Genomic DNA, 14659 nt, shown 5'->3' on the forward strand with positions numbered 1-14659 from the left:
CGTTAACCTCCAATTCAAATCGAAAGACCAAAATTCAACCGTTCCCAGTTTTTTTACGTTAACCTCCAATTCAAACCGAAAAACCAAAAATTCAACCGTTCCCAGATTTCCACCGTTAACCACCAATTGAAACCGAAAGACCAAAATTCAACCGTTCCCAGTTTTAATGTCTATCGCCACGGTAATAGAAGAGCCTTTTTGGAATAGATTCGACATCGAAAGGAAAGGTACCGGTACCACCTTCACTTGTATCTCTCTTTTAAAGCCGGAAATGGTATAAATTTACTATTATTTCCGGTCTCAATATTAAAGTTGCATAGGTTGGAAGTTTACCGTAGTTCCACGAAGTAAAACGACACTACAGTATTTTATTTTGTTTAAAGTTTTCTCATGTTTTAGCGATGTTTTCATTTTTCCATTTTTTGAAAACATGGATTATTGTACCATGGAGACTTCTTTCACATATATTTATCTCCTATCTATAGAGGTACTTAAAACGTTCTTTTGATACAGTCATTCTAAATATGTCAATAAGAAAATTCGTGAACGATAGTCTTAAAGTACGTATTTGTATTCGGATGGCGTACAAGAAAAGAGAGTTCTTACGTGCACAAACAGTGTGTGTGTCATACATCATAAAAACTGCTTCGGCACTTTGAGTGTTTTATCCTAACTTGATTCACTACACTTGCATACCGCATGCTCTCCAACACGTCGCTGAGAAGATGAGAGCCAAGTTTCCCAGAGGCCAACCAACTTAAGTATTTTTCTCACGAAAAAAAAAGAAAAGTGTTTTTGAAGGCACCGTGTGAAGTGTAACGTGTGAAAGTTTACAAGGAACAATTGCCAGCTGTACTACTTCCTCCGGAGCGTATTAATACTAGATGCGGCACTTGGATATGGGCAAGTCAGTTTTACAACGAACATTCTGAAGAAATCAAATTTGTGCAGGACTCATTTTCGGGAAACTCAGCTGCATCGGTACATACTGCTCGAAATCTCTCCAAGAACCGCAAACTTGCTTGCGACATGGCACTCATAAACAGCAATTTTGGTTGGATTGCTACAAGCATCAACAAACTTGAAACTGTTAGGCTTTTATACAGGGTGTCCGCTGAAGAAAGTCAAAGATTTTGGGAGGTCATAGGGGAGGTCATTCTAAGCAAAAATGCTTATGTGAACATAGGGTCTATTCCCCCTCGTTCCGAAGATAGTGGTGGGGGTAACTTTTTGCCTCTTGCACTTGTCGATTTTCGTTTGAAACATTCTAGCACACCCTGTAGTCGAGGTTATGTTACATACTATACCTCGTTCGAAAGCTAATGAAACAGGCTAATGAAACGAGTACTTCTTAATCGTGTTCTTTCCCATCGCTGGATTGGACGTGTTGCAACATAAGACCTTCTCCCCTGGCTAGTCCGTTCGCCGAATTTAACACCATGCGATTTCTTTCTGTGGAGATTTGTTTAAGATAGAGTTTATGTACTGCCAGTGTCCATGTCGCTTAAGGAAGTTTGTGATTGGATAACGTATGCACTGCAGACCATGTCCATAGACGATCTACACCGAGTGTGGGAAGAATTTGATTACCGTGTAGATGTGAGTCGTGTGAACAAGGGTGTACATATTGAAGGATTGTGATTAATGCATCAGAAACTTGCACAATTGCCGCTGCTTATGCTGCAAGGTTTGCCGTATAAGGTAATAAATAGATTTATTGTTAAGTTTTGAAAGCGCACAATTCATTTATAAACCCTCTGTATAAGTAGGCCTAATGTGTAGGGGCTTTCGTTTCTCTTCGTTATTCCTACTTTTAACATTTTTTGATGGTTTATAAACAACAATAATAACCCAACGAAACATCCAAACGCATTATTTAACCACGTACTACTATGCAAAACCAATTATAATCCACGAAAGCCATATAAACTAGACACATGAGCCAAAAAGAAGAACGCGGCATGCACGGGGCTACAAAGGGGGTATAGCAACGTGGCAACAATGTCAGCCAAACTACCAATAGGAATAAAGATATGGACATTTAGCGTCACTTTGAATCACAATCCTCCTTGTTGATGAATGTTAGATCACTTACCTAAACAAACCACTCATCCTTTTGGCTGGAAGAGATGTCGCTGAAAGAGATAAAATAATATATACTGAAATATTGATACAAAAAGATTAAACTACACAAATTTATATATAACAAATAATGTTTCGTAGAAAAATCATTACTATTCCGTAAGCAAGCACGTCTACAGTAAGTCTAAGTTTGCTCTTAATTTCCCTTGATAGACTTAGCCTTAGAAATTCACTTTGTGTATGCTTCTCCCAATAGTGTAGATTTTAATTCATGCTTGACAGATGTGTCAATTTAAAGGAATTTTAAGGCTCGTCTTATACAATGTATTATTGCCAAGTCTGAAATAAGCTTGTAATCGAGGAACTAGCAAGTTTCGTATAGTCTTGGTTGTTAAGTCTGCAGCCATGTAATGCAAACTTGTGCAAGCTACAGATTTAGCTTTGAAGGTTTGAGTAAGCCAATTAAAAGCCTAGAATGCTATTAGGGTAAGTTAAATTGATAAACACAGGGTGACCACAAAGTCCTGTTACCCCTGAGAATAAGAAAGACAATCCACTAAACGTATATAAATAACTAGACGGAAAGAACTGAATGGTGTGAACAACAATGCTTTCGAGAAATTTGTTGAGATAGAACAGTAAGTGTCCAAAGGATCAGTCCGTCGACCATCATTCTCATGACAAAAGATAATACGCCATCAGGTTCTATGCGACATTTGCAGGTGTAACTTGAGTGAAAGTTTGTTTCACAACTTCTGTCAGTTCGGCAGTGGTATCGTCACGGTTTTGTGCAACGATATCCTCTATGAACCCCCATAGCGCATTATCACAGGTTCTGAGGTCTGGGCTTCGTGGTTGCCAGGTAGGTGGTGCGGGCAGATCCGCACTACTGTGACCAATTCAACGCCCAGGAAAGGTTTCCGTAAGATATTCGTGTACGGCGAGTGCAGAATGGGCAGGCACTCACAACATTAGCATTTATCAAGGAGTAACGGGAAAACTTACATTAGCATTTATCAACGGGTAACGGGATTTTGAGGCCACCCTGTATATGACAAGTAATAAAATAGCATAATATTAGTACGTACCAACCACTTAATTAATATACAAGTAATCTTGTTTATAAGAAAAGTTTAATTAAAAATTGCGATGAAAATTGGATATAAATGAAAAATAAATAGATTACATTTTTTTTTAAAAAAAATACCTAACTATTATCAACGTTAAAAGGATGTCACATTTATTTACATACATTTTGATAAGAAAGTTAAAAGACTATGAACTAACTTTAAGGTGTGTACTCTCAACATTGAAGAATTTATATGAAACATTACATATTAAAATTGTAGGAAACGTACGTAAATTTATGTTTTGATATTACGATTTCTTCCATACCTTCTACCAAAACGCTCTATCTTTCTTGCCTTCTTTATATGATTTCAGAGTTATTTCATAAATGGAATAAAATATAAAATTTTATCAAGATAGAGCAACATGACAGTGAACATTGCCCTATTCAGTAATTTATTACCTTTACTGCCATCTATCCTGAGAAGGGAGAAAAAAAATGAGGTATAAATTAACGCCCTTTTTCTGTGTTCTCTCCCGGCGGAAGGAGTTTCTGGTGTCGCTGTCTGGAAATAAATCAAAACTCTTACCTGTCTGATCCCGAGCTTCTCACTTTGCCGGGAAGAAGAGGTGCGCCTGGTGGACGCTGTACCCGAGGCTGTCCGCAGGGGGAAACATGTTTCCCGGAGGATAAACACACGTAGCTCCTGGGTAAGGGGGAGTCTTCTCCAGCGGTGCCCCGTTCGACCCGTACGTCTGTTGCACTGTAAAAAGTGAGTCTGATCAAAACGCGGGGAAAATTCGCCTCTCATTTTAAGATAATCTATATTAGTGGTTCTCAACCTTTTTAAGTATGGGCCCCACTTTAGAGAATATTAACACAGAATTTACAAATTAAGTTAATACATCTTAAATATGTATTAACTATATGAGTATAAGAATAACTCTGTGAATAGAAAACGTATGTAAATTCGCTGAAAATCAAATTATTTTTATTATTTTCTAGAATCAATAATCTTTAATCAACTAAAAGTTACTTATTAAAACTTAATAAAATGTAAATGTTATACATTACTTTTACCAAATTACATACATTAATATATATATATATATATATATATATATATATATATATATATATATATATATATTAGTAGATCCATTAATATTGAATCTCGATATTGAATTCTATAAAAAGGATTATTATAAGTATAAACATATTATTATAAGTATTTAATGAAAATAAAGAGATTGTATTTGTAGTGTTTAGGTCTTTCTGATTGCGAGTGCACTTTTCCTTCCTTTCATTGTTCATGATGGGGTAACAAACTTAAAATCGTGGCTTTTAAGAGTTGTTCTTTCTGGGGAAAGGGCGACGACGGCAAATTGCTTAGGGTCGGCCCTGCCGATAAGTCATTCTTTCGTATTATTTTATATTTTATGCTCGTTTTCCCTGGAAGATACCGTTCCTTTTATTTTGTATTGTTTATGTAGCTGCAACGTTCAAATAACAAATACTTCATACGCAACGCTCTTCTTCATACATTCAATCCTTAAATACTAAAATACCCATAGTTAGACCGGGATTGAAGCACGTGAAATAAATATCCATGGGTAGGTCGGGATTGAAACATGCGAACTAAATATCCATAGGTAGGTCGGAATTGAAACATGCGAACTAAGTATCCATAGATAGGTTGGGATTGAAACATGTGAACTAAATACCCATAGGTAGGTCGGGATCGAAACATACGAACTAAGTATTCATAGGTAGGTCGGGATCGAAACATGCGAACTAAATACTCATAAATAGACTGGGATTGAAACATGCGAACTAAGTATCCATAGATAGGTTGGGATTAAAATATGTGAACTAAATACCCATAGGTAGGTCGGGATCGAAACATACGAACTAAGTATCCACAGGCAGGTCGGGATTGAAACATGCGAACTAAATACTCATAAGTAGACTGGGATTGAAACATGCGATATAAATATCTATAGGTATACCGGGATTGAAACATGAGAACTAAATAACACAAGATACAGGAAAGAAAAAAATAGAAGAAGGTAAAAAGTATGGTTCAGGATATGGAAGAATAGAAAGATGAGTCAAACTAATCAAGAGATTGCTGTTCCAAGAAGAAAACGACAGAGAATAAACTTATGTGATTATTTCACAGAGCAAGTTATAACTAATAGAAAGAAGATTTGGAAAGAAAATAAACAGCAGAAATACATGAAAAAAAAAAACTATTACTATTTCGGCCTTTTCTTTTACCAGATTAAAAAGTAAGGAAAAAGTTGAAAATAAGCCGGTATGGAAAAAGTTCTTTGAATTTGTATGTTCTGTTTCAGTGTAAGTATTCTCTGATCAACAAATTTCTTATTTCAGGAAAGCCAAAGAGAGGAACAAAGAGAAAGGAAGTTAGGAAGAACGATAGAAAAATAATGAGAGAAAAGGAGAAAGATAAAGAAAGGAAGAGATAGAGAGAGAGAGACCAAGAAATAAAAGATTGTGTTGTCTCATTCCATTGAATGTGCCAGAGAGAGTTAGTTGATGACGAAGCCGAATGTGTTGGAGACGGATGTTCGTCGTTTCCTTGGTGGCAAGTGTGAAGGAAGGGGAAGAAGGGGTGAAATTGGAAACGGAGGAAGAAGCAGAGGAGTGTCTCTCTCATACCACTTGCACCCCCTCCACCCCCTTTGACGAGTAACTTGTTAAATTAAATCGTCGCCTTCTCCCGAAATGTGATGCAGAACCTGTCAAACACTTCTGGCGCTCAGTTCTCTGCTAGAGTGTGATGAGGCGATGGCTAAGTGCCATTTCGTACAACACAAGAAGAATGGATTGGATAGTGAAGAAATAAGAAAAATAAAGTAGAAATCTACTTCACAAACCACAATAACCTTCCCTGGAATATATTAGTATTGAAATAATAATAATAATAATAATAATAATAATAATAATAATAATAATAATAATAATAATAATAATAAACAACTAGCAGTGTCATGTGTCCATCACGAGAAGGAGCTTTGTTTGTATAGCACTCACTTGTTTGTATAGGCACACATTCAGTTAATCGCTTTCAAAATAAGCTCCTTGAGAACACATACACTTGTTCCACTGCTCTTTCCATTTAGGCTCCTTGAGAACACATATATTTGTTCCACTGCTCTTTCCATTTAGGCTCCTTGAGAACACATACACTTGTTCCACTGCTCTTTCCATTTACGCTTCTTGAGAACTCATACACTTGTTCCACTGCTCTTTCCATTTAGGCTCCTTGAGAACACATACACTTGTTCCACTGCTCTTTCCATTTAGGCTCCTTGAGAACACATACACTTGTTCCACTGCTCTTTCCATTTAGGCTCCTTGAGAACACATACACTTGTTCCACTGCTCTTTCCACTTAGGCTCCTTGAGAACACATACACTTGTTCCACTGCTCTTTCCGTTTAGGCTCCTTGAGAACACATACACTTGTTCCATTGCTCTTTCCATTTAGGCTCCTTGAGAACACATATACTTGTTCCACTGCTCTTTCCATTTACGCTCCTTGAGAACACATATACTTGTTCCACTGCTCTTTCCATTTAGGCTCCTTGAGAACACATATACTTGTTCCACTGCTCTTTTCATTTAGGCTCCTTGAGAACACATATACTTGTTCCACTGCTCTTTCCATTTACGCTCCTTGAGAACACATACACTTGTACCACTGCTCTTTCCATTTACGCTCCTTGAGAACACATACACTTGTTTCACTGCTCTTTCCATTTACGCTCCTTGAGAACACATACACTTGTTTCACTGCTCTTTCTATTTAGGCTCCTTGAGAACACATATACTTGTTCCACTGCTCTTTCCACTTAGGCTCCTTGAGAACACATATACTTGTTCCACTGCTCTTTCCATTTACGCTCCTTGAGAACACATATACTTGTTCCACTGCTCTTTCTATTTAGGCTCCTTGAGAACACATACACTTGTTTCACTGCTCTTTCTATTTAGGCTCCTTGAGAACACATACACTTGTACCACTGCTCTTTCCATTTACGCTCCTTGAGAACACATACACTTGTTCCACTGCTCTTTCCATTTACGCTCCTTGAGAACACATACACTTGTTTCACTGCTCTTTCTATTTAGGCTCCTTGAGAACACATATACTTGTTCCACTGCTCTTTCCACTTAGGCTCCTTGAGAACACATATACTTGTTCCACTGCTCTTTCCATTTACGCTCCTTGAGAACACATATACTTGTTCCACTGCTCTTTCTATTTAGGCTCCTTGAGAACACATACACTTGTTCCACTGCTCTTTCCATTGCTAGAAACAATGTTCCAAAGTTCAGACGTCGCGTTGGTTTGGATGTCTTCTACGGTGGCAAACGGTTACCATTAAGATTATTTTTGATCCTGGGGGAAAAGCCAGAAATCCGCTGGTGCGTAATCTGGTGAGTAGGGAGACTGGTAGAGGAGTAGAACGTTCGTATCTGCGAGCGTTTTTGCCAAACCAACGCTACGGCTCAACTTCGGGACATACCAAAACATGCGTTTTTTTTTCAGCAATGGCAGGAGTAATGGACAAGTGCGTGTGTTCTCACGGAGCCTATTTGAAAGGCGATTAAATGAATGTTTACCTATATTGTGGTAATAAATAGTAACAACAAAACTTCGAGAACATTTTGACTGACCCTCGTATTTCTTCAATGAATATTGAAACCGGAAGTCTTAGTAGATTTCTACTACTTCCGGTTGTAATAGATATTACACTGAGAAGAAAAGGTATGTGATGTACGTATAAACGTAGGCTACATGCGTATTTCCTCTAGTTTTTGGACTTTTCGTACAATCCTATGTAATACCCTGCAGCAAACATACAACTGAAAACATATGTTTTATAGTACTTTCCGTGTTGCGAACAAACGTACTTTATGTACTAAAAGAAAGAACTTTATATAGGTGATCAGGATATCTCATACAGAAGGACGTATATAACATATAACTCACAGATATACGTACGTATGTAATATAGAGAAGACTGTTAGGTGTCAGACATCCTGCAGCGGTATGATGTAACATCTAAGCAGGAAGAAAGGCAGTATGTATGTAGCATATGGATAACGTATGCTCCTTACAGATTTCCGTAGTAAACTTAAGGATTCCATATATTTGTACAACATACCACTATCCGGATAACAGATTTATCTCAGTGTTGAGCGCAGATATGATATATTCTTGGGACGTTAAATTGATCACAAAAAAAAACTGCTTCTTGCTATTTATCACCGTTTTTACTCTACAGCAGTCAACATTAAAAACCGGAAGCGGTTGATTTCTACCACTTCTGTTTTGAATATAGTGTAAAGAGAGAGAAGATGGTACCTATACTTAGAACGATAAATCGATACCAAAGAAACCACTTCTTGCTATCTCTTTTCGTTTTAGCTCTTTGTAGATAAATATTGAAACCGGAAACTGTAGTGGATTCTATCACTTCCGGTTTAGCAGAAAGGTTAAGGATGGAGATTAAATATATTCTTAGAATGGTTAATTGATTACAGGAAGCCGCTCCTCGCTATCTATTCCCATTTTTGCTCTATAGTTATCAACGTTAATAACCGGAAATGCTTCATTTTTATTATTTCCAGTTTGAATCCTCACCTTCATCAACGTACTCAATTTCTGACTTTTGACTCTACGTCATGGCCAAAATTGAGGTGACTCATCAAATAGTAAGATTTCTTTTTTGTTTTCCTGACAAATTACACATACAAAGCCAAACAGGGTAAGAAGGTCTTATCAGATTACGTCTTCTGTGTTGCTACTCATACAAACATAATAGAAGATTGGCGAATCATTTGCGTGAGTATGACAGACTTTTTTCCTTCAATCTTCCGTAGACTGTTATGCCAGTGTCACTGATAAATATTAGAAGATCTGATGAATCATTTACATGACTAGGATGGACGTTTTCCTCCAATCTTCCAAAGACAGTTATGCCGGAGTCACTGATAAATATTAAAAGATTTGATGGTTCATTTACATGACCAGGTGGGTTTTTTCCTTCAATCTTCCGTAGACAGTTATGCTGGAGTCACTGATAAATATTAGAAAATTTGATGAATTATTTACATGACTAGGATGGACTTTTCCCCTTCAATCTTCCGTAGACAGTTATGCCGGAGTCACTGATAAATATTAGAAGATCTGATGAATCATTTACATGACCAGGATGATCTTTTTTCTTCAATATTTTGTAGACAGTTACGCCGTCTTTTTCGCAATGACATTTTTGACTATATTTTCGGTTTAATGAACGCCATCCAACGGCTGTACGATAGACACCAGTAGTCAACTGCTACGATCTGGCGGGAAAACTGAACAAAACAAGGAAAATAGAACCAGTGAGAGGTGTCAGTGTTGCAATTTAGCTATTGTATGGCTAAATCTATCAATTTTCATATATTCGTTAGCCAGATAAAAAATGTGGTTTGGCTATGATATAATTTTAGCCAAAGTTAACTAACTAACTAACTAACTCTATGGCCTATGGAACCCGGAGGTTTTCAGTGCCGCGTTCACAAAAGCTCTCCACTGACTTCTATCCTTAGCTAATTGCATCCAGTTTCTACTTTGTATTCCTATCTCTGCGAGATCCATCTTAATATTGTCCTCCCATCTGCGCCTAGGTCTTCCTAATGGTCGTTTTCCTATGGGTCTACCAGTCAAGACTTTGAAAGCGTTTCTACTTTCTTCCATTCTAGTTACATGACCTGCCCACCTAAGCCTCCTAGACTTGACGACCCTAACAATGTTGGGTAAACCGTATAAACTATGTAGTTCCTCGCTATGAAGCTTCCGCCATTCCCCATTCTCGTTCCTCTTGGGTTCGAATATTCTTCTCAGGATCCTGTTCTCAAATACTTTCAGTCTATGTTCTTCCCTCAGAGTAAGCGACCATGTTTCACAACCATACAGAACAACAGGCATGATTATCGTTTTATATATTTTAAGCTTCAAATTCCTCGACAGAATTCGCGACGACAAGAGATTTTGAACCGAATAGTAACACGAATCCCCTGCTTTTAGTCGACATTTAATTTCTTCGTGAATATGATTTTCGTCTGTTAATATTGATCCTAAATATTTGAAAGTATCCACTTTATCAAAAGCATTATTTAATATTTTAACGCCTCCACAATTTGCCGTATTACGGTCCCGACGCACTTCCATGTATTTAGTTTTCTCTGCATTTACTTCTAAACCCATGTCCCTGCAAGCGTTTAATAAGATCTCTGCATTTATTTCTACTGTTCTCCTATCATCCCCTATTAAATTTACATCATCAATTTTAGCCAATGTTACATGCAAAATTGTAAATTTTTAGCAATTGTTCTTAGCAACAGTTTTACAATCAAACTTTATATTTACAAACTGTAAATTGAAACGAAGATTGTTACTTTTCCAATCCTTTTCCTTGCAGAAGTATTTCCACTCCATAGTACGTATCTTACTTCTATCATTCTCGCCTATGCCTCACGATAGAGGTATGCACGAGCCGGAAATTTTAGCCCGAGCCCGGCCCGGCCCGTGAATTTATAATGTGAGGCTCGACCCGAATCCGGAATATGTTTTAACATTTAGGCCCAAGCCCGGACCGAGCTCGTGAGATAATCAAATGAGCCCGAATTACAGAAAATTAATAATTAACGCAAAATTGTATTTTTATTGGCAGCAGTTAGAGGTTTAATTTTGCAGTTGTGCTTTAAGAGTTCTCAAAAAAAGTCCAATAAATATCGTTGTGCAGTTTTTACAAAGCTAAGCCCGTAAATGCCCGAGAAATATGATTGTATATTTTAAAATTTACGGCCCGAGGCCAAGCACAAGCCCGTGTAGACCTCTATCTCACGGTCGCACGGTAATTTAGGATTCCAGATTGTTTTCCATAGTTTATTTGAAAGCATATTTAATTTGTATATTTTATACGTCATTTAGGTATTTTCTGAAGGCATCTTTTGGCAACAGTGAAAGGAACTGTAATTCTGGTATATCCCTCGTAGGAAGTACTATGCAAATTTAATGTCCATGAACGTGGTCTCCCACATAACACACTAACGATAAAATTAGTCTCAATCGTTAGTGTATTATTAGTACTTCTTAGTGCACAACCCCTAAGGTTAGTGCTTCATTAGTGTAGACTAGAGCGAAAACAATGGTAGGGGATAAGTACACGCTTCCCCCACTTCAAGCACTAACGAAGAAATTAGTGCCATTCGTTACTGCATCGTTAGTGCTTCTAGAAAACACTAATAGTTTCGTTAGTGTTTCACTATTAGTATAAGTGTGGCTAGTTGCATATCACGAAGCTTCCATAAGAAATACATGGGGAATGTTTCATTGCGTCAAATTCTCGCCAAATTCGAAAGCACTAATGATCTCTAGTAGTGCATTGTTTTTGCTCTACCATTATTTTGGCTCTAGAGCCTACACTAATGAAGCAATGATGTTAGAAGTTAGTGCACTAAGAAATACTAACGATGCACTAACGAATGACTAATTTTTTTCGTTAGTGCTTGAAGTGTGAGCCACCATGAACTTGGACCCCTAAGTTTTTTTACTTGTAGCATCTACACTAATGAAGCACTAACGTTAGGGGTTAGTGAACTAAGAAGCACTAACGATGCACTAATGATTGAAACTAAAGTTGGTGCGTCATGTGGGGGGCTACAAGTTCACGGACGTGCTAATTTAGACAATATATTGTTAGAAATATCGGTGAATAGCTGTATCAAATATACTTTTTATGTTAATTTTGTTTATGTATCTTTCAATTAACTATTGAAAATCATAAATGAATGTGAAGTTAATTTCTATAAGAGAAATTCAATTATGAATGAGAAAAAAATTAAAACTCAAAATTATTTCTATTTCAAATAATAACTAAATTCATGAATGTAGGCTGAACCGTTCAAAGCATTATTTAAAAGTAGCTTGTAGTTTCGTTTTTGAATGGAAATTATTTATTCAAAAAAGAGAAGACTGTAGTAGAGATCGTATAACGTTTCTGTCGCTGTACAAAATACATAAAATATATATTTGCGTGAATTCGTGTAAGAGCTTTAAACCACACTTCCTGCGCCTAGCTCAATGTTCAACCGTTACTCCTTCGCTCTACTTTAACTCCATCTATCGACAAGCAAAGAAAGGAACGTGAGGAGTAATTGAGTTTTACGAGGCGGACATCAAACCTCAACGCGTTTCACTTCTTCACTACAAATAAAACTACCTTCGGCTGACATACGAATTATACATTTTCCTGGAATTTATTATTCCTCGTATAGATGGGTATATGTCTGTATATGGGTGTGATCTTCTAATGTCGTTGTCGAACGCCTAAGAAACAGTATTGCCAACCTATTAGGCTTACTTTTTTGGAGCGTACATTTTTTTTTTTTTTTTTTGAGAGAATTAGGAAACAGCAAAATACCTTCGGCTGACAACTACAGAAGCTAGTGACGGCAATAAGACACACGGAAGGATGTTCATTCTTCCATGCAGTAGCGTAACGCAAAAATGTCGCCCCCCCGCAGGATTATTTTTGGGCCCCCCTTTCCATGCCCATTAACTTCCCATTATATTATGTCCCTGTGTAAGACAGTGGTTAATACATCCAAGTAATATAATAAAATTATAATTAAAATTAATACTCACCGAAAAAGGCAAAACTAATTTTCCCTTAACCTTCGAATGCTAAGATGATTTTTTAAACTGATGTTGCTAAAATGGATGAATTTTTACCCAACCATATTTTTCATTTCTAAAGTGAATAATGTTGTTCAGGGAAATGGATATTCCGTATTCAGCTCACTTTTTGTAGCCTATAGTTCTTGGTATTTGCTTCGAGGTGGGCCCCCAAACTCTGAGGGCCCCCCGCACTGAAGACCCTGCGGGCCCCTCAGTTACGCCACTGCTTCCATGGTTCTTGATGCGTCCCATAAATCTTTGTTTTCTCATGTAGGGACTCAGTGGTGAAGCACTCATCTTTGTTGCGAAGGGAAGTGCCATGCCGTGGGAGGGGGGCGAGCAGAGCGACGTCTCTGGGTGCCGAAATAAGGGGGGCGCAAAATTCAGGAGCAAAAAAGAAAAGACATATATAAAATGGAAGAAAAAATTAACAAAATGTGATCAAAATCAAGGAAAACAGGGTTTATCTTTGAAATATTTCTTACACATCGCGCCAATCATGGTGGCGCTTCGCGGCTGATTTGTCGACCTTACTATGTACTGGGGCAACGTCGTATACTCTCACCCCGGGCGCTAATTTTCCACGACACTGCACTGGCGAAGGGTTCCTCCTTCGATTCAAGGCCATGTGAATTCGAAGTGATATTAAGTTTTACGTCCCGCGAATATGCCCTTTAAGCTAAAGGAGGCGGATATTTAATGGAAAATCTTTCAGTTTAACGTCCCACGTTATGCTCTTAAGACAAAGGGAGACGGATGATTAAGGCAAGTGAATGATGATGGAAGAATTGGTGGAATGATAATGTGGAAGGAACCCCGAGAAAACCCACGAACACGATGTTGTCCACCACAAATTTACTTGGCCAGGGATCGAACCATCGACGCCACCTAACAGAGGTAAACGCTGTGCCACTGATCTACTGTGCAATGGATAATTAATGGAGTAAAATGATAGAATGCGAATGTGAAAGGAAACGCGGTATTGTGTATCACAAACCAACTTGATCTCGGATCGAGTCAGTGATCCCCAGCACTAGAGGTAATCGCTCTACCATTGGTCCACCCTGACCTGGCCATATGAATTTGTAATGGATAACAGCGTATTCATGACGTTACCTCAGAGTTCCTCCGTTTCCTCCTACATTTAAATTCTCCTAATTCTATTCCACAACTATTAACTTATATCAATATCTGTCAACTTTAGCTGAAAGTCTATAATATTGGGACGTTAAACTAACGACGTCTGAAGCAACTTAGCTGATATTTTCCCGTAGCAGACAAATCCCATTGACACCCAAGAAAAACACATGGATGTTTCTATTATTACCCAAAATTTCAACTGCGAGCATGGGATAGGTAAGAACAGTGGCGGATCTAGAAGGTAAAAACTGGGGGGGGGGGTGCGGCAGCCAGAACCCAGGTTGTGATAAGTATATCATGAGTTTACTATAAACTTCCAAAACTATATGCATAATAGAGTAAACTATTTTTGTCACTCAAAAGCCTGGGGGGGGGCTAGACCTCCGGGAACGGACTAAATTCGCCACTGGGTAAGGGTATCCCGTGGACATGTGATATTTATTGACTGCACCTACTAGTGGCAGAGTCTACTGTTCTTTCTTTGGGGGAGAGGGACTTTCTAGAAGGACCATGGGGAAGCTAAGTATCCACAATGTTAGCACAGATTTATTTTATCTTGTGCAGTTGGCAACCTTGCAAATTCACTCTAGAAATGACACAGTTAGGGG

The 14659-nt window shown here is 37.9% G+C and overlaps 1 protein-coding gene across 3 annotated transcripts in view; it reads right to left on the reverse strand.

The window, feature by feature from the left end:
- The window catches only part of loaf (low-density lipoprotein receptor domain containing lost and found), a 699718-nt gene that overhangs the window by 13978 nt on the left and 671081 nt on the right, over positions 1-14659 (reverse strand). For 2 of the 3 annotated variants that reach the window (XM_081740552.1, XM_081740562.1), the window contains 2 exons: positions 3741-3906; positions 2096-2135 (listed from right to left, as the gene is read on the reverse strand). In XM_081740552.1, the coding sequence (XP_081596678.1) occupies positions 2096-2135; positions 3741-3906 (206 nt within the window). Of the gene's footprint in view, positions 1-2095; positions 2136-3740; positions 3915-14659 lie in introns of all 3 variants that reach the window. The other variant, XR_014128520.1, reaches the window with a different exon arrangement.

The sequence above is a fragment of the Thermobia domestica genome, chromosome 2, assembly GCF_964235325.1.
Source record: "Thermobia domestica chromosome 2, izTheDome1.hap1.1, whole genome shotgun sequence".
NCBI lineage: Eukaryota > Metazoa > Arthropoda > Insecta > Zygentoma > Lepismatidae > Thermobia > Thermobia domestica.